Source organism: Bufo bufo, chromosome 6, assembly GCF_905171765.1.
Source record: "Bufo bufo chromosome 6, aBufBuf1.1, whole genome shotgun sequence".
In the NCBI taxonomy this organism is placed as follows: Eukaryota; Metazoa; Chordata; class Amphibia; order Anura; family Bufonidae; genus Bufo; species Bufo bufo.
The window spans coordinates 365,138,274-365,159,307 of record NC_053394.1 but is presented as its reverse complement, the minus strand read 5'-3'; the positions used below and the strand labels follow the sequence as shown (position 1 = coordinate 365,159,307).

The window sequence follows — 21,034 nt, the reverse complement described above, 5'->3', positions numbered from 1 at the left end:
CCTCACTTTAAGGGATTAAAAATTCCTTCCCGACTCCAATCAGGCAATCAGAATAACTCCCTGGATCAACGACCCCTCTCTAGTACCTATAGCCTGTAATATTATTACACTCCAGAAATACATCCAGGCCCCTCTTGAATTCCTTTATTGTACTCACCATCACCACCTCCTCAGGCAGAGAGTTCCATAGTCTCACTGCTCTTACCGTAAAGAATCCTTTTCTATGTTTGTGTACAAACCTTCTTTCCTCCAGATGCAGAGGATGTCCCCTCGTCACAGTCCTGGGGATAAATAGATGATGGGATAGATCTCTGTACTGACCCCTGATATATTTATACATAGTAATTAGATCTCCCCTCAGTCGTCTTTTTTCTAACGTGAATAACCCTAATTTTGATAATCTATCAGGGTACTGTAGTTGCCCCATTCCAGTTATTACTTTAGTTGCCCTCCTCTGGACCCTCTCCAGCTCTGCTATGTCTGCCTTGTTCACTGGAGCCCAGAACTGTACACAGTACTCCATGTGTGGTCTGACTAATGATTTGTAAAGTAGGAATATGTTCTCATCACGGGCATCTATGCCCCTTCTGATGCAACCCATTATCTTATTGGCCTTGGCAGCAGCTGCCTGACACTGTTTTTTGCAGCTTAGTTTGCTGTTTATTAAAATTCCTAGATCCTTTTCCATGTCAGTGTTACCGAGTGTTTTATCATTTAGTATGTACGGGTGACTTGCATTATTTCTTCCCATGTGCATAACCTTACATTTGTCAGTGTTAAACCTCCTCTGCCACTTATCTGCCCAAGCCTCCAATCTATCTAGATCCCTCTGTAGTAGTATACTGTCCTCTTCAGTGTTAATTACTTTACACAGTTTAGTGTCATCTGCGAAAATTGATATTTTACTATGCAAGCCTTCTACAAGATCATTAATAAATATATTGAAGAGAATAGGGCCCAATACTGACCCCTGAGGTACCCCACTAGTGACAGTGACCCAATCGGAGTATGTACCGTTAATAACCACCCTCTGTTTTCTATCATTGAGCCAGTTACTTACCCACTTACAGACGTTTTCTCCCAGTCCGAGCATTCTCATTTTATATACTAACCTTTTATGTGGTACAGTGTCAAATGCTTTGGAGAAGTCCAGATACACGACATCCATTGATTCGCCGCTGTCAAGTCTAGAACTTACCTCCTCATAGAAACTGATTAAATTAGTTTGACATGACCGATCCCTCACGAAGCCATGCTGATATGGCGTTATTTGCTTATTTCCGTTAAGATGCTCTAAGATAGCATCTCTCAGAAAACCTTCAAACAGTTTACCCACAACAGATGTTAAACTTACCGGCCTATAGTTTCCAGGCTCTGTTTTTGGACCCTTTTTGAATATTGGCACCACATTTGCCATGCGCCAATCCTGTGGAACATTCCCTGTCAGTATAGAGTCCGCAAATATCAGAAATAAGGGTCTGGCTATGACATTACTTAATTCCCTTAGGATACGGGGGTGTATGCCATCCGGTCCTGGCGATTTGTCTATTTTGATCTTTTTAAGTCGCTGTTGTACTTCTTCGTGGGTCAGACAGGACACTTTTAATGGGGAATTTATTTCAACATTCAGCATTTTATCTGACAGTTTATATTCCTCAGTGAATACACTGGAGAAAAAAATATTTAACAGCTTTGCTTTCTCCTCGTCGCTCTCTGCGAATCCCCCCTCATTACTCTTTAAAGGGCCGACACCTTCAGATTTATACTTTTTAACATTTATATAATTGAAGAACATTTTAGGATTAGTTTTACTCTCTTTGGCAATTAATCTCTCGGTCTCTAGTTTGGCCTCTTTTATTTGTTTTTTACATGTTCTGTTTTTTTCCTTATAGTTTTTCAGTGCTTCCGTGCCACCCTCCTGTTTTAGTGTTTTATATGCTTTCTTTTTGTCATTTATTGCTTTCTTTACAGTTCTGTTTATCCACATTGGTTTCTTTTTGTTCCTTAACCTTTTATTCCCATACGGTATGTACCTCTCACAATGAGATTTTAGGATGTTTTTAAAGATATCCCATTTTGTGGCTGTATTTTTATTTTTGAGGACTTTGTCCTAGTTAGTTAGGCCTATGGCCTCTCTTAGTTGGCTAAATTTAGCTTTTTTGAAGTTTGGTATTTTTGTTCCTCCCTGTAGAAACGCTCTTTTGAATGATAATTGGAAGGTTATTACTTTATGGTCACTATTTCCCAGGTGTCCCCCAACCTGCACGTCTGTTGTTCTGTCAGGTCTATTGGTTAATACTAAGTCCAGTATGGCCGTCCCTCTAGTCGGGTCCTGAACCAGTTGGGAGAGGTAATTGTCTTTAGTTATTGCCAAGAATCTGTTTCCTTTATGAGATATACAAGTTTCAGTTTCCCAGTCTATATCTGGGTAATTGAAGTCCCCCATAATAAGCACCTCATTATGATTTGCCGCCTTGTCTATCTCATTTAGTAGTAGAATTTCTGTGGACTCTGGTATATTAGGTGGTTTATAGTAAACTCCTATTAGTAATTTATTGTTGTTTTTAGCTCCATGTATCTCTACCCACAGTGACTCCACATGTTCATGTCCCTCACTTATATCTTCACGGAATGTGGGCTTTAGACAGGACTTTACATAAAGACAAACCCCTCCCCCTCTCCGGTTTTGACGATCCTTTCTAAACAGACTGTAACCTTGTACATTAACCGCCCAGTCATAGCTATCATCCAGCCATGTCTCAGTTATTCCCACTATGTCATAGTCCTCCTCACACATCACTAATTCCAGTTCACCAGTTTTATTAGTCAGGCTTCTGGCATTAGTATACATACATTTGAGAGGTTTATGTATATTTTTTACCCTACACCTTTCCTTCTGAACTGTTCTAGTCCCTCCTTCCATTCCTCCCCCAGTCCCACTACCTTGCCCCCGGTCTCTATCTGCACTATCTTCCCCTTCTATAGTGTAATTACCCTCCCCCCCCAGTCCCTAGTTTAAACACTCCTCCAACCTTCTAGCCATCTTCTTCCCCAACACAGCTGCCCCTTCCCCATTGAGATGCAGCCCGTCCCTACGATAGAGCCTGCAGCCGACAGAGAAGTCGGCCCAGTTCTCCAGGAACCCAAACCCCTCCATCCTACACCAGTTCTTGAGCCACTTGTTAATTTCCCTAATCTCCCGCTGCCTTTCTTGTGTGGCCCGTGGTACAGGTAGTATTTCGGAAAATACTACCTTTGAGGTCCTTGCCCTAAGCTTTTGACCTAAATCCCTGAAATCATTTTTAAGGACTCTCCACCTACCCCTAACTTTGTCATTGGTTCCGATATGGACCATGACCACTGGATCTTCTCCAGCCCCTCCCAGTAATCTGTCAACCCGATCCGCGATGTGTCGAACTCTAGCGCCAGGAAGACAGCACACTGTTTGGCGATCACGGTCTTTGTGACAGATTTCCCTATCTGTTCCCCTAATAATTGAGTCCCCCAATACCAGCACCTGTCTGGCCTGCCCTGCTCTCCTGGTCCCCTGCTTACCGTAGCTGACATTCCCCGATAAATGATAAAAGTCATTTTCTTAGGCTTTGTTCATTCATTTGTTCATCACTTCTTCACATAAATATAATATATATATATATATATATATATATATATATATATATCATATATAAAGCTGAGTGTATGTGTGTGTGTGTCCGCTAAAGGAATCCGCACCATTGCATTTAAAATCATGAAATTTGGCACACAGGTACATCAGGTGTCCGGGAAGGTTTTAGACCAGGTCTCAGCTCTCTAGGACGTTCCGTTCTTGGACGGTACGTTCCCGAGATATTCCCAAAAAATGCATTAGCCAATAGAAGCTTGGTTATATGACCATTGTCAGCCAATAGAAGCTTGCAGGTCCTCCAGCCTCCACATACACAGTTTTACTCCAGGTTCCCATAACAACCAAGCCATTTATCTTCACTGCTTTAGGAGAGCTTTAAAGGAAATCTGTCACCATGATAATTGCTATTGAAGTAAAGCCATGGCCTAATAGCACTTAGTACCTTATTTCAAGATGTGCCTTTGTTCCAGCAATAGATGTTTTTATCCTCTGAAAATCTAGTTAATTTGGTATGCAAATGAGCCAGTAAGGTGCCCAGAGAGGCATCAGTCTTGCAGGAAGGAGCCCAGACACGCCCCCTGCCACAATTTGTCCACCCTCAAAAGACTTAAAACCCCGCCCCAGGTCCAGCGAAGCCACACCTCTTGTCTGGTTAGGTCACGTCCCCTCCCACTCCTGAGCCGATGGGGATTGGAAAAAATTAAGGTAAAAATCTTTCAGTGGCATGGGTAGGAGGGAGGGTAAATTTCTCCCTACAGCTTACACTCAGACAATACAGTGCTGCTGTCTTAGAGTGAGCTGTTCAAAAGGACACGCCCCCAATCTGGTTAGGCCACGCCACCTCCCCCTCCTCAGCCGAATGAGATTGAAAAAATTAAGTTAAAAATCAACTTCTAGATCCCGCTAAGCCACGCCCCGATCTGGTTAGGCCACGCCCCCTCCACTCCTCAGCCGACGGGGATTGAAAAAATGAAGGTAAAAATCAACTTCTGTCAGCTGCAGGGGTGGGAGGGAGGGTGACTTTCTCCCTACAGCTTACACTCAGACAGTACATTACTGCTGTCTTAGATTGAGCTGTTCAAAAGGACACGCCCCTAATTCGGTTAGGCCACACACCCTGACACTCCTTAGCCGATTGAGATTGAAGAAATTAAGTTAAAAATCTACTTCTAGGTCCCGCTAAGCCACGCCCAGATCTGGTTAGGTCACGCCCCCTCCACTTTACAGCCAACAGGGATTGAAAAAATTAAGGTAAAAATTGACTTCTGTCAGTTGCAGAGGTGGGAGGGAGGGTGACTTTCTCCCTATAGCTCACACTCAGACAACACAGTGCTGATGTCTTAGAGTGAGCTGTTCAAAAGGACACGCCCCTGATCCAATAAAGTTCACTGTTAAGGGGACGGGCCCCTGTGGAGGTCACTGTAAAGGGGTTGGTATGCTGTGAAAGTCACTGTTAAAGGGGAAGGCTGCTGTAAAGGTCAAAGTTAAGGGGGTGGGCTGCTGTGGAGGTCCAATTTTAAGGGACGGGGCACTGTGGGGGGATCAGTGTTAAGGGGTGGGGGGCTGTGGAGGTCATTGTTTTGGAGGCGGGGTGCTGTAGATGTCACTGTTATAGTGGATAATGTTGATATCTTTTAACGACACACACAAACATTAAATGAAATAGATTAAATATACCCGAGTGAAGCCGGGTCCTTCAGTTAGTATATATATATATATATATATATATATATATATATATATAATCTCACAAAAGTAAGTCCACCCCTCACATTTTTGTAAATATTTTAGTATATCTTTTCATGGGACAACACTGAAGATATGACACTTTGATACAATGTAAAGTAGTCAGTGTACAGCTTGTATAAATTTGTATATACATTTTGTGTGCCCTCAAAATAACTTAACACACAGCCATTAATGTCTATAAAGCTGGAAACAAATGTGAGTACACCCCTAAGCGAAAATGGTCAAATTGTGCCCAATTAGCCACTTTCCCACCCTAGTGGCATGTGATTTGTTAATGTTACAAGGTCTTAGGTGTGAATGGGGAGCAGGTGTGTTAAATTTGGTGTTATTGCTCTCACACTCTGTAATACTGGTCACTGGAAGTTCAACATGGCGCCTCATGGCAAAGAGATCTCTGAGGATCTGAAAAAAAGAATTGCGTCTCGACATAAAGATGCCTAGGCTATAAGAAGATGGCCACCGTACTGCAGCTCAGTTTCAGGGTGTTGGCAAAGACCATACAGCGGTTTAACAAGACAGGTTCCACTCAGAACAGGCCTCGCCATGGTCCACCAAAGAAGCTAAGACTCATGCTCAGCATCATATCCAGAGGTTGCCTTTTCACAATAGACGTATGAGTGCCGCCAGCATTGTTGCAAAGGTTAAAGGGTTGGGGGGTCGGCCTGTCAGTGCTCAGACCATACCCTGCACACTGCATCAAATTGGTCTGCATGGCTTTCATCCCAGAAGGAAGCCTCTTCTATAGATGATGCACAAGAAAGCCCGCAAACAGTTTGCTGATAGCAAGCAGACTAAAGACATGGATTACTGGAATCATAACCTGTGGTCTGATGAGACCAAGATAAACTAATTTGGTTCAGATGGTTTCAAGGATGTGACCAGGTGAGGAGTACAAGTGTGTCTTGCCTACAGTCAAGAATGGTGGTGAGAGTGTCATGGTTTGGGGCTGAATGAGTGCTGCTGGCTGTGGGGAGCTACAGTTCATTGAGAGAACCATGAATGCCAACATGTACTGTGACATACTGAAGCAGAGCATGATCCCCTCCCTTCTGAAACTGGGCCGCTGGGCAGTATTCCAACATGATAACGACCCCAAACACACCTCCAAGATGACCGCTGCCTTGCTAAAGAAACTAACGGCAAAGGTGCTGGACAGGCCAGGCATGTCTCCAGACTTAAACCCTATTGAGCATCTGTGGGGTATCCTCAAACGGAAGGTGAAGGAGCGCAAGGTCTCTAACATCCACCAGCATCGTGATGTCATCATGGAGGAGTGGAAGAGGATTCCAGTGGCAACCTGAGAAGCTCTAGTGAACTCCATGCCCAAGAGAGGTAAGGCAGTGCTGGAAAATAACAGTGGCCACACAAAATACTGACACTTTGGGCACAATTTGGCCATTTTCCCTTAGGGGGTGTACTCCCTTTTGTTGACAGCGGTTTAGACATTAATAGCTGTGTGTTGAGTTATTTTGAGGGCACAACAAATTTACACTGTTATACAAGCTGTACACTGACTACTTAAGATTGTATCAAAGTGTCATATCTTCAGTGTTGTCCCATAAAAAGATATAATAAAATATTTACAAAATTGTGGACTTACTTTTGTGAGATAGTGTGTGTGTGTGTATATATATATATATATATATATATATATATATATACCTATATTTATACTCACTTTGCTTACTGCCCGCTGCTTTATTTTCATAGGACTTACAGTAATATATTTTGAATGTCAGCTAAGTATGAAAAATAATAACAACTTTCGGGTGGTCTCCGTAATTTCTATACTGAAACTGAGACCCTAAAATCACTTAGATTCCTCTGTGCATTTACTTCCACCACCCATAAAACTGCTTTTATTAAAAACAACATAAAATACATAAGTAGGACACAAGCTGTGTCCCCAGAGTTAATTGAAGCTCCATTGTATACATAAAGGTGGCCATTAATCTGCGGACGTCTCAAAAGTGACAGGAACGTCTCCGAGGAAAAACACAAGGCATCTACGTGTAAAGGCATTTACCTAAATGGGAGCACTGTGTGTAAAGATATTTATCAAGATGATATATTTTTATTACGGCTCAGTGGGCAGGTTCTATTGCTAGTTGTGATTCATGTAGCCTGGGGTCTTAGGCCAAGCAAATTATAATTGCGTACTGTTTTGTTAATATGCACTGCATTGCTAATGGCTGTCTATTGAGTCTGAAAAGTTTTTTACATTTTGCTACCACAGACAAAAAAAACAAAAAAAACATGTATGATATGATGATATTACATGTAACATTATTACATTATCATCAGGAGATGATCAACACCTGATGATTATATGGAGATGAGCAGCGCCACATAAGCAATGGTCATCTCTTTTTGTAGAAGCAGGCAGTCATATATTGCCTTTGCAAGAAATTCCTCCTCCTGCTCCAACATGAAGTAACATCACCTCTTTAAAAAAAAAAAATGAGGTTCTTCAGCATCTGCAGTGTATATTATACAGTACTGTCAAGGCTGACCTCAGACCTCAGCCGCTGAAGACCTTCATTTTGAAAAGGATGAGAATGGTTGATTCAGTTCACTCAATTAAGGATAGGAAGCACCTACTTAACTTTAAGGGATTGTCCAGCTTTTCTTTTCTCTCTCTTTTTTTAATTTTTTTTAAATCTTAACCCGAGCCAGCTGTCCCTTTGGAAAAACCATACTCACCTGCTCCCCGACACTACATTCCAGCTCATTGTCTCTCTTCACTGGACCTCCGGTGTCCACGAGTAGACATCCAGATGGATGGGTTCACATGCACTGCTGCAGCCAATGACTGGCTTCAATGATGACATGATCCCAAGCGGCATATGACCTAGTGCATTCACATTTGAGTAATCAGTATTTGATAGTTATACTTACGTATTTCCGAAGTAGTTGCAGTATATGGAAAACATTTTTAAAGGGTTTTTTCTAGCTTAGACATTGACAGCAAATGTAAAGGATATACAAAAATGTCTGATATATGCAGTACTGGGATGAAACTGGCACCTATCTTGAGAATGGGGCTCCAAAACCCGCCATCCAACCTACTGAGGCGGCCACCACTTCCAGGTAGAGAATGATGTAGAGGTGGCAACATCTCTACTCACTTTTACAGAAACAGCAGAGCAAGCATGGGAAAGTGAATACTGAGGCAGGACAATGGTTACGAGACCCCATTCTGAAGATTGGTGCTAGCAAAGAGATCATTCAACTTGCCACATATGTAAAGTGCTGTGATGGCACAGGCTCTGGATTACCTCAGCCAGTTTTGGCCTTAAAGGGGTTGTGCATATTTGGGGGGGGGGGGGGGGGGTGGCAACCCCTTTTTCCTGGTTAGACTTGCAAAGGGAAGCATGTTTACCTGATTCCCGATGCTGGTTCTGTGCTCTCCGGACGCCACTGCTCCCGTCGGGTCCCTGGATGTAAACTTCTGATTTGACACCACTGCAGCCAATCATTTAAATGGATCTTCAGTTATGTCCCATTGTAAGATCAGGTTAACATTGTCAGCTTGTACCACAAAAGACAGGCTCTTATGGAAAAATAAAAAAAGTTATGGCTCTCAGAAGACCAAAACAGGCCTCATTCTTAAAGGGGTTCTCCAATAATTAATGTAAAAAATGAATACATCATACAGTACATGCCAATCTCTTTCTAACAAAGCTAGAACCAGCCCTGTACCTCACAGGGATCTAGAGATCTCCCCATTCATTGCTCCGATTGCTCTTCTAGATTTATTTCAATCTGCCAGCTCAGAGGGTGTGCCTTTTTCTCAGGGAGTGTACCTTGTCTGCTGCAGCTGGTGGCAGTTAAAAATTGGAACTGAGCATGTGCGTCCACCTCAGTGAGGTGGACAGAGAAATTAGAAAAAGGGCACACAGCAGGTGGCGCTACAGATAGATTTCATTGAGTAATTCGGTGTCTATAATAAATGTTCAATTACATGCCATTGCAAAAGTATTCAGGTGCTGGTTTCAAAACAGTAGAATATTAACCTATATTAAGGACTTAATCAAGGAGCTGAAAGCAGCAAATACTATTAAGCCATTTCTGGATATTGTATGAGGTTTGCCATTCTGATTGCTTTGCATGTGTATCATGATCATTTATGAGAAAGTCTGGTGGCCTTCGATCCTGTCCAGCTAACACACCCTTCTGCAGCCTCCTCAGTCGGAGGACAGTTGGGACATTCAGAACATACTCCACAGCTTACTTTGTAATGAGCCTTTGCTGAGTGTTATTTTTACTTGATTGTCGCCGGTGTTTCTATATTGTAACCCTTGTTCTCTCTGTCCCTCCGCAGGCCAAGCACTTCCGTCTGTATACACAAGAGGTGTTGGAGCTGGGTCACAATGTCTCCTTTCTTCTTCTGCTCCCTGCCTCAGATGATGTCTGCAGTGCCCCAGGACAGAGTAATCCTTACACCCCACACTTAGGATTCCTTAACCTCCCCCTTCAAATGTTTGAGCTAGGTACACAAACTTGTTTACTTGCCTAGTCATATTAGTGCTAACCTGTACATGAAATAATCTATCTATCATAGCATTCTTTCTTTTCACCCCGGTGGTGGTGGCTCCATAAATCACAGAATGGCCACAAGTCTCTGGTGTGATCTCAATGGGCTGCACACAGTGTTGCTTTGTGGTCACAAACACACATTCATTGTGTTTTTACTGGGCGGCAGTGTCACAGGGGAAGACGGGGCGCTTTTACCTTTTGTGAATTGTTGGAAAATATTTACACAAAGTCATTAATGGAATTTATAATGGCGGCAGGAACATTCCTCCGTTGTACTACATTAATGATATCATCGTGGCAGATTACATCTACTCTACAGAGCTGGAAGGAGTAAACACAAGTTGTCACCTATGCAGTGTGTATCGCATTATACAATATTTACAGTTTACACTTTTATAGCCCTATCGACAGTAGCGTACTTACCACCAGGGGCACACCATGCCACTTCTAAAGGTCCTGTGGTGAGAGAGGGCCCAGCAGTGAACTTTTATGAAGCCTTCTGCTTCCTGACATAAATCTATGGCATTTTCCTGCAGTCGCCACTAGGGGGAACTCAGTACAAAGATATATTACAGCTTCTGTTGACTTCAAGAGTAACCATATATTCCCGTGAACAGAGCTCCCCCTAGTGGTGGCTGCTGGTGGGCAGTTTTAAGAAAATTTGATAGTGAGTGAATTGATACAGTTGTCTCAACATAAATGTATTGAGAAATAAAGTCAATCATTTATCATCCCCTTACTGCAGAAAACTGGCAGGAAAAAGCTGCAAACCACAAAATGTGCGCAAATATTTTTGTACAAAGAGTGTTTTTATACACTGCCTGTGCCACTTTCTGAATAAGAGGCATGGCGTGGTCATCGAGCCCCAGCTGTCACGGACGTTCCCGCGATAGGTGGCAGGAGATCAGTGAGACTGGCAACACGTGGTTTGATCTGACATGTTTTCAGTTTGGATAAAATGACACCTGTGTGGTTTCTGGTGCTTGCCACAACTTCTTTCCCCAGGTGTGGATATTATGGTCATTTAACCCCTTCCTGACACATGACGTACTACTACGTCATAGAAACCACTGAGTTCCCACAATTTGACGCGCGCGATCACTTCAGGGGCCCGGCAGTCCCTGGTAGCCGGGCCACTGGTGTATCTGCCGGCGGATTAACCCCTTCTATGCTGTGGTCTGTGCTAACCGCGACATAGAAGTGGTTTGCAGAGGGTGAAGGAGCCCATTGAGTCCCCGCGCCGCTGTGGCGGGGACCCGATGGGTGAGTGGGCAGCCCGATGCCGTGCAGAGGCTGCCGAATGCCTTGCACAGCATCGGGACCTGCCTTCTACGGGTGCTGAGGAGATCCAGGCTCAGGCTGGGTTTCCTAGTCAACCTGTTCATGTACTACTCACTGTAGTACACGAACAGGCAATGCATTACAATACAGATGTATTGTAATGCTTTGCAAAGGGGATCAGACCCCTAAAAGTGAACATTAGAAATAAAGTAAAGAAAAAAAAGTTTTAAAAAAGTGTTTTTAATAAAATTAATAAAGTAATAAAATTAATAAACCCTTATTTTATATATATAAAAAAAAAACTGAATGATAAAAAAAAAAACACACATATTAGGTATCGCCGCGTCCCTAATGACCGGCTCTATAAATTTATCACATGATCCACCCTGTCCGATAAACACCATAAAAAATAAAAAACAAAAAGTTCAACACCAAGTGATCAAATAGGCATATGTCCCACAAAATGGTATCAATAAAACCGTCACCTCATCCCACAAAAAATGAGCCCCTACCTAAGACAATCGCCCAAAAAACAAAAAACACTATAGCTCTCAGAACATGGAGACACTAAAACATTTTTTTGTTTCAAAACTGCTAGTATGGTGCTTAAGTGAAATACATTTAAAAAAATATACATATTAGTTATCGCCACATCCATAAAAACCAGCTCTATAAAAATATCACATGACCTAACCCCTTAGGTGAACACAGTAAAAAAAAAAAAAAAAAAAAAAAAGCAATTTTTCTCACATTACATCCCAAAAATTGAAACAGCAAGTGATCTAAAAGACGTATGCCCCCCAAAATAGTACCAATCAGACTGTCACTTCATCCTGCAAAAAATGAGATCCCACCTTAAAGAATCGGTCAAAAAATAAAAAAAGCTATGGCTCTCAGACTATGGATACGCTAAAATATCATTATTTCGGTTTCAAAAATGCTATTATTGTGTAAAACTTAAATAAATAAGAAAAAGTAGACATATCAGGTATTTCCACGTCCATAACGATCTTCTCTATAAAAAAAGTCACATGACCTAATCTCTCAGGTAAAAGCTGTAAAAATAAATAAATAAAAATTGCGCCAAAACAACAAATTTTTGGGTCACCTTGCCCCATAAAGTGTAATAATGAATGATCAAAAAATCATATGTACCCAAAAATTGTACCAATAAAAACGGCAACTCTTCCTTCAAAAAACGACCCTTTGCACAAGACGATCGACAGAAAAAAAAAAATAGGGCGCTAAAAAAATGGAGATACAAAAATCAAATTTGTGTTTTCAAAAATGCTTTATTATGTAAAACTGAAACAAACATCATAGAAAGTAGACATATTTGATATCATTGCATCTGTAACAACCTGCTATATAAAATCATGCATGATCTAACCTGACAGATGAATGTTGTTAAAAATAAAAAATTAAAATGGTATACCCCAAAATAGTACCAATAAAACTGGCACCTTATCCCGTAGTTTCCAAAACGTGGTCACTTTTTTAAGTTTCTACTGTAGGGATGCATCACGGGGGCTTCAAATGGGACATGGCATCTAAAAACCAGTTCAGCTAAATCTGCCTTCCAAAAACCATATGGCGTTCTTTTCCTACTGCGCCCTGCCGTGTGCCCGTACACCAGTTTACGATCACATGTGGGGTGTTTTTGTAAACCGCAGAATCAGGGTAATAAATATTGAGTTTTATTTGGCTGGTAACCCTTGCTTTGCTACTGGAAAAAATTGATAAAAAATTTAAATCTGCCAAAAAAGTTAAATTCTGAAATGTCATCTCCATTTTCCATTAATTCTTGTGGAACACCTAAAGGGTAAACAAAGTTTGTAAAATCATTTTTGTATACCTTGAGGGGTGTAGTTTGTAAAATGGGGTCATTTTTTGGTGGTTTCTATTATGTAAGCCTCACAAAGTGACTTCAGACCTGAACTGGTCCTTAAAAAGTGGGTTTTGAAAATTTTCCGAAAAATTTCAAGATTTGCTTCCAAACTTCTAAGCCTTCTAACGTCCCCCAAAAATAAAATGTCATTTTCAAAATGATCCAAACATGAAGTAGACATATGGGGAAAGTAAAGTAATTACTATTTTTGGAGGTATTACTATCTATTATAAAAGTAGAGAAATTGAAATTTGGAAATTTGCCAATTTCTCCAAATCTTTGGTAAATTTTGTCTTTTTTTTATAAATAAAAATGATTTTTTTAAACTCATTTTTACCACTGTCATGAAGTACAATATGTGACGAGAAAACAGTCTCAGAATGGCCTGTATAAGTAAAATCATTTTAAAGTTATTACCACACGTGTCAGATTTTCAAAAAAGGGCCTGGGCACGAAGGTGAAAACAGGCCCGGGGTTCAAGGGGTTAATCTTCTTTATTTATTGTTGTTTCTCCCAGTATGCTATGCGGTTTATAGCTTCTGTTTGATTTGTGGATTGCATGTTCCTAGTGGATTGCGAGTTCCTGGTGCTGCCATAGCGACTTGGAGATAAGTGTTTTCTTTCCCTTTTGTATTTGGGTAATTTTGTGTGTTCAATTTCCCTGTCATTTTATTAAGGCCTGAGGGAGACTCATGTTCGTCCTTCCTTTTGGAGGATCAGGTTGTCTCAGTCCTGACATTAGTACCAGGGTCCTATATGGTGAGTTAGAACACTAGGTTTACGTCTTGGTCTGTTTATACTGGTAGTTAGTCAGGACTTTGATTTGAGTTTTACTTGGAGGTGTCCATCTCCTTTCCCTAGTTTCCAGGCCTTATTCCCTCAGCCCTTTCCCTCCTATGTTTGGTGTGCTGTTTCCCTCCCACACCCGAACGTGACACCGGCTGATTTACATCAGCTACAAGCTGGCATACATTTACTTGTAGGCTACAGGAAGAAGCACCTCCTTATAAATAAAGCTTATCTTTTAGCAGTGCAGGGGATATCAAGACTGACATAGAAAACGTCGGTCTTGATAAATAGTGTTGAGGGAATCGAAGTGTCCGAAGTGGGAAATTTCAAGGAAAATTCGATTTGCCACAAGGCCAGATTTCCTTGTGCTTCATGGTAACCGATCGATTTTGAGTAAATAATATCAGAATACTTTTACTGATCAAACCACTATTAGGGCTCTTTCACACTTGCGTTATTGTCTTCCGGCATAGAGTTCCGTCGTCGGGACTCTATGCCGGAAGAATACTGATCAGGATTATCCTAATGCATTCTGAATGGAGAGTAATCCGTTCAGGATGCATCAGGATGTCTTCAGTTCCGGTACGGAACGTTTTTTGGCCGGAGAAAATACCGCAGCATGCTGCGCTTTTTGCTCCGGCCAAAAATCCTGAAGACTTGCCGCAAGGCCGGATCCGGGATCAATGCCCATTGAAAGGCATTGATCCGGATCCGGCCTTAAGCTAAACGTCGTTTCGGCGCATTGCCGGACCCGACGTTTAGCTTTTTCTGAATAGTTACCATGGCTGCCGGGACGCTAAAGTCCTGACAGCCATGGTAAGTGTAGCGGGGAGCAGGGGAGCAGCATACTTACCGTCCGTGCGGCTCCCCGGGCGCTCCAGAGTGACGTCAGGGCGCCCCAAGCGCATGGATCACGTGATCACATGGATCACGTCATCCATGCGCATGGGGTGCTCTGACGTCATTCTGGAGCGCCCCGGGAGCCGCACGGTCTGTAAGTATACTGCTCCCCCCGCTCCCCGCTCCTACTATGGCAACCAGGACTTTAATAGCGTCCTGGGTGCCATAGTAACACTGAAAGCATTTGGAAGACGGTTCCGTCTTCAAATGCTTTCAGTACACTTGCGTTGTTACGGATCCGGCAGGCACCTCCGGCAACGGAAGTGCATGCCGGATCCCAACAACGCAAGTGTGAAAGAGGCCTTACCAATGACCATCCAATAAATATGAGCCGATACAACTACACAACAATTACTCATGTATACAGATATCATGCAACATTGCATGTGTATAAATATCATGTAAAAGGTAACAAGTATGTTAAAAAACTATGCTGAAAAAAACTAATAAAGAAATACCAGACCGCATAAATATAAATACAGTTTATTGACACAATATAAAAAGTATAGTGCATACATGAAAATAGCTGCAGGGAAAAGGCGGCATCCACAATAGTAAGACACAAAGGGTGATGGTTCTCACAGATTCAATAACAATAAAGTGAAAAGTGCAATAATATTCAAACAATGACAAAGAATCAATTACCCATAATGTGCTTCCTCCAATGAAACCATATATACTAGTGTTACACTCTGCGCCCTGCAGACAGTAAAATTAATGACTTGGTTTTTGTACGTGTTCATTGATTGGATTGTTCAGTTTTCCAGCCATTACCATCATGCCCAGACCACTAAGACAAGTTCTTCCACCCATGACTTGTGTCTGCAGAGTTTGTAATAGACACATCTTTAGCTCCACTCTTTTTTTCCAACCTGCACAAAACCCCCATCTTGCTCATACTGTCTAGAAAGTGCGTACTCCCATGTGTGCCTTCTTGAAAGTAGCAATGCCCCCATGCGCCTCCTAGAAAAAAATAGCGATCCTTTTTACCCCTTTGAAGGTAATAATGCTGACTGAGTGCCCCCTGAAAAAGTAATAATGCCCCCTTAATAAGAAATAATGTCCTATTTGCTCCCTAAAACGTTACAATGCCCCCTATGTGCCACACACAAGAATAATTGCCATGATAGTATTGTGCCAATTGTGACAGGATGCCCTGTACATGGTCCCCTTCTTCGGTAGGCCACAGGCCTAAAATGGCCTGTGTCCTAACAGACGGAGAATGGCAGGAAGGGAGGCACAGGCTTCAAGTGCATCAGTGTCCTACAGATGATGATACAGTTGTGAGTTGTGCTTGCCTAAGTCATCCCGTTTTTGATCCCACCATGTAAGTGGGCCTGGAGCTGCGGCTCAAAAGCTATGCATAGGCCTCCCCATTGCATGAAACCAGATGGGAATAAAATAAAGATACCCTTGTGTAAAATATCAATTTCTGCATTGTGTATAAAATTAACTTGTATGAATAAAATAAACTCTGCATACTAATTATCCCTGAAGAGTAAGGAGGGTGGAGCTGATATCCTGAAGAGTTACACTGTCCAGTCTCCAAATCCACCCTTCCAGACTTGATTGATATCACCTTGACTGCTCCATTACTACAAGCCTCCTCCAAATCATGCAGATGTGCCTTTGCCTTGTAGTCCCCACACGTGTGCAGCAATAAGTACTCCCTGGGCATGCAATAAAGTCAGGCAGAGGGCGCCTTACTGCACTGCGCCTGCTCGGAGAATCCGCAAGATGTGAAGGAGGCTGATAGTGATGTAGTGAAAATATGCAGTGTCCCACTAGCGTACGTGGGCACTGCAAAAAGCTTATTGTGTCACATGTTCTATTATGCTGTATTTCATCCTTGTGTGAAATCCGTTACCAGGCTGTCAGGTGCACTACATACATTCCACCACTAGATGGGGATAGCACCACAGTATATATAGCACAGTTCAGGCCTAGTTAGGGAGTTGGGAGTTGGTGAGAGAGGAAGAAGGAAATGAGTGAGGAGCAAGGGGGAAGGAAAGGTCCCCTCTCCTCTTAGCTCTGTCTTGGGCTCCATGGCCCAGAGGAGCCAACTTGTATCTCAGTATCAAGCCAGGAAGATAGGCAGAAGTGAAGTCTGTATTCTACCATTCACTCTTCCGGAGTAGCAAGTGCATTTTGTCAAGTTTATTGTGGACAAAGACACAAAGGACAACAACCATTTTACCCAGCTTTAAGGACCTTTGGATTCAAGGTGAAGGACTTATTAGCTTCCGGCAGCCTCACCGTTATTCTAAGGACAGATAAGGGTTCTGTTGTATCACTTGTGTAGAAGATCAAGACTGGAACTACCTCAACTAGGACTGAAGCAAGTCAAAGAGCTGAATATCAGTGAGTACATAACTAACTACCCTAGCCTGACACATTACCACCAGCACAGCCTGTTACTGGGATTCATCAGAATCATCACATCCAACTTGCATGTGTATCAGAGACTGCTTTATTACTGGATGCAAATTGTTATCAAGTACCTGGTTACAGTAAAGTTCTCAGTTGGATTCAAGTCTGCCTCCATAATACTACCACTCTCAACATTTCGCACCATCAAAGTGCTGGTGTCATGACATTACTTAATTCAGGGGCCCAGCCGCACAAGCACTCAGAAACCCAATCACCATCAATGGCACTTCGCTCACCACCTGGCCTGTGTCCCCTGTAATAGAGTGTGCCCCGGAGAATCCAGTGCTGTTCCCCCCTTCACTGCACTGCTGGCCCAGGGAGGCATCTGCTAAACCGTGAGTAACCGATTAACTGTTTGTACACTTCGACCCACCGTGAACCTCGCGTGTTCTACCCCTGTGGACTGGCACGTTGCAAATAGAGAAAGTCATTCAAGCCAGAAAGGTTTTGGAGAGTGGACTGCATGACTCCTCAGGACTCTTCACATCTGCCCATGACTCTTCAAGGCTAATTAGCATACAACGAGTTCTATTATACAAGTTAATTTTATACATAATGCAGCAATGGACATTTTATACAGGGAACTCTTTATAAAGCTATACACATCTGATGTATTGCCACAGTAGTTTTTTTAGGGTCCTAAAAACTCCCAAAATAACTACGATGTTCCGGTGAGTGCCATGGCCTCCTGGCTGCTTACCAATCACAGTGCCATCCATTTGATAGCGGCTATGCTTGGGATCACAGCTTAGCAAGGGAATGAGCTGCACCTAGGCCATGTGACGTGAAGTCACATGGCTTAAGAAGAAGCCTAAGTCCTCACTGAGGGCCTAGAGTCAGACCCCTGCAAATCTGATATGAATGCCCTATCTTGAGGATAGGTCAACAATATAATAATCCAAGAAAACCCTTTTAAGTAATTTGCAGGATAATTATCAAGCCTCCATAAATGTGTCACATAACTTAGAAGTACATCCAAATATTAGAGTGAAAATAAGAAATGAAAGCTTTTTTTAAGAATCTGTTTTTTAGAATTTGAGGAGGCAGATTTGGAATGCAATGAGGATAATTACAGAACGCTGTCATATTATTATATATTGATGCTTATAATATCTCTGTTAGACTAGAAACTAGCTGTGTATTAGGTTTAGTTCCTTTGGCCACATTACTCTTTCATTTGCATTAACGTTTATAATTGATGTACGCTACTAGAATATTAGGGCTAGTGCCATTGTTAGACTGTTTCTTGGGTCCTCCAGATACTAACTGGTCTTATTTCAAAGCTCTTAAGTGGGTTGGAAGCTGACTTAAAAGGTATTTTCTATAAGTGGCAATAGCAAAACAGTTTTTTTTTCTCTTACAAAAGAGGTAATTCACTGTAAGCAGTGTTGGAGTAGCCCATCGGAGTACCAGAGAATCCTCCAGTTGGCCCATGCACTGATATCATAGTGAGTCCCAAAATTACAGGAGAAAAAAACATTTGGAGACAATAAATTGCCGCTAGGACCTATTTCTTTGAATCAAGACCTATTAAACTTCATTGATGATATAGGGGTTGGGCCCCGAGAATAATTTCCTCTGATGGGCCCAAAGAACCATAATCCAACCCTACCTGTAAGATTAATTATACCAGCTGGCTCTCCAGAAGGAGAACCAAAAACCTTGAGAGTTGGGCCTACTAGAGTAAATTATTCTAAAGGGGTCCACCCTGTGCAAAACTTGTGTACTTCAATTTCATTCTTACTTGCTATCATATCATATTACACTAGTGAATTAGCCTTTATGAAATAAACTGTAATTGCAAGTGATTGGCATCAAAGTATTATACAGTATCTGAAGAAAGGTAGGAGCTTTATGTCCAATGAAAGATGTTCTGCAGGTGGTGGGATCTGTATTATACAGTACAATTTTGTAGTTGTAGCATAACAGCTTAATGAAATCCCAGCTGTTGCAGAACAGAGAACTGTAGGATAGTAACTCAGTGATTGACTGAAACAGTGCTGAACTGGAGTTCCTTGGGCCCACAAGAGGAAATTATTTTGTGGCCCAACCCCTATATTATCAGTAATATCTAGTAGGTTTTGAATCAATGAAATAGACACTAATGACAAGTGATTATCTCCAAAGTCATCTTCAAATGGTTTTTCTTTCTCCTGGACCATTTAGGACCACTATCGCATCAGATCTTTTGCCAACCGGAAGATCCTCTAGTACTCTGGTGGGTCAGTCCGACCCTGGACTGGAACCTTTATGTTTAGGTGGTGCTACACATTAGATGAATGTTGGCTGAACATGGAAATTGGTGGAACTGGCCACCCATTTATGCACCGATTCTGTCTTGATGGTAGTTGTCAGGGGCAAGGGTTGACCTGTGAGATTTTAACATGCTTGTTACTGTTGTTCTTATCTTATTCCCCTCTCCCTATCGGGAACACATGCCAACCATGATTGAGAATGGGGGAGTCGGAAGGGATTGCTGTCGAACATTTGAGGTTCTTCAGTAACTGGGGATGTGCATTGTCATTTAAGCATATTTAAATCTATGTATGATCCTATGGAGACATACCTGTCTTTACTCATCATTAATAATAATACCTGTTAATTGTAATGACTTTCTGAAGGTTATTGCGTGTATTACGTTACAAGTGAAGATCTATGGATGAGCATTATTACGTTACATGACATCAATACTCTTCTGTAATCCTTTTGCATTGCATACGTTCAAATTAACATATAAGCCTACATATTCATTCGCCTGGGAAAATCATCTTTTGGCTGATCGAGTTTAACCCATCACACCCCTGGGTATATACATGTGCCCATACTGTTGCTTGTTTGACAGTAAGACTATGTCATGTCGGACAAGGGAGAAATATCAGTTCACAGGAGTGAGATAAGGTGACATGCCTGAGGGGGTATGGAGCCAGCCAGGATGGAACCAGGAATTGTAGTCCCCTTGTGATATGTCACACACTGGTTGTCCAGACCTGCCCAGCACTTATAATGTTGCTGCAAAAACAGTGCTGGATATTAACCCTCCATGAGACAAGCTTCTGAGTGTTAATAACTAATGAGATGGCTTGACAAGTTCTGGGGAATCACCATCCAGCATTACCTAATACGTGTAGCACTAATGATGCCTGTTGTGGCCATAGGAGCTCTATCCGGGGCTTCAATGCCAATCTTTCATTAGGCTCACAATTTTTTAATACTATCTTTGATCTGCATGTAAATTTTCAGGGTGATCGAGGGGGATTTGGAATATTTTATGAGACTCTTCCAGCTTCATGAACGCAACATTACACGTCCTACTATTACTTAAAAATGTACATTCTATCCTAACAATGACGTAATCCTCCACAGAATGCCATAAAGTGTAAAAGCTGTGGACACCTTTGGAGCCATTTGGTATTATTTTTTGTAATAGGTTTTTCTTAAAAATTTTGCAATGTTTGGCTTCTGCAGCTTTGGTCTCCAGTAGTGATGAGCGAATTTCTCTGAAATTCAATTGGGATTCGATTCGGCCAAATTGGTTTGGTGATTCGATTTAGGTTTGCAATAAATTTGACCCGAAGTAGTCCAATTGTCCTGAAAAGTTGTGGATGACCTTCTGGGGTCTCCTAGGGCTGTATGCAGCTTCAAGATTTGTAATACCTAGCCATCATTTTTTTTTTTTTGTTTTATTTGTTTGTTTTTGCATTTTGGTAGGAAATGCCTGCCAGTGTGTTTACACACAAAAAACACCACCTGGGTTCATGTGATCCTCCTTCATCTTTCCTGTCTTCTGATCTGTAATTAGGCTGATGCCATTTTGAGAAATTCACCCAAATCAA

The 21,034-nt window shown here is 41.9% G+C and overlaps 1 protein-coding gene across 1 annotated transcript in view; it reads left to right on the top strand.

The window, feature by feature from the left end:
* ANKFN1 (ankyrin repeat and fibronectin type III domain containing 1) overlaps positions 1 to 21,034 on the top strand; it is a 492,277-nt gene that overhangs the window by 336,109 nt on the left and 135,134 nt on the right. Inside the window, 1 exon segment of the mRNA XM_040436007.1 lies at positions 9,699 to 9,867. Within this exon segment, the coding sequence (XP_040291941.1) occupies positions 9,699 to 9,867 (169 nt within the window).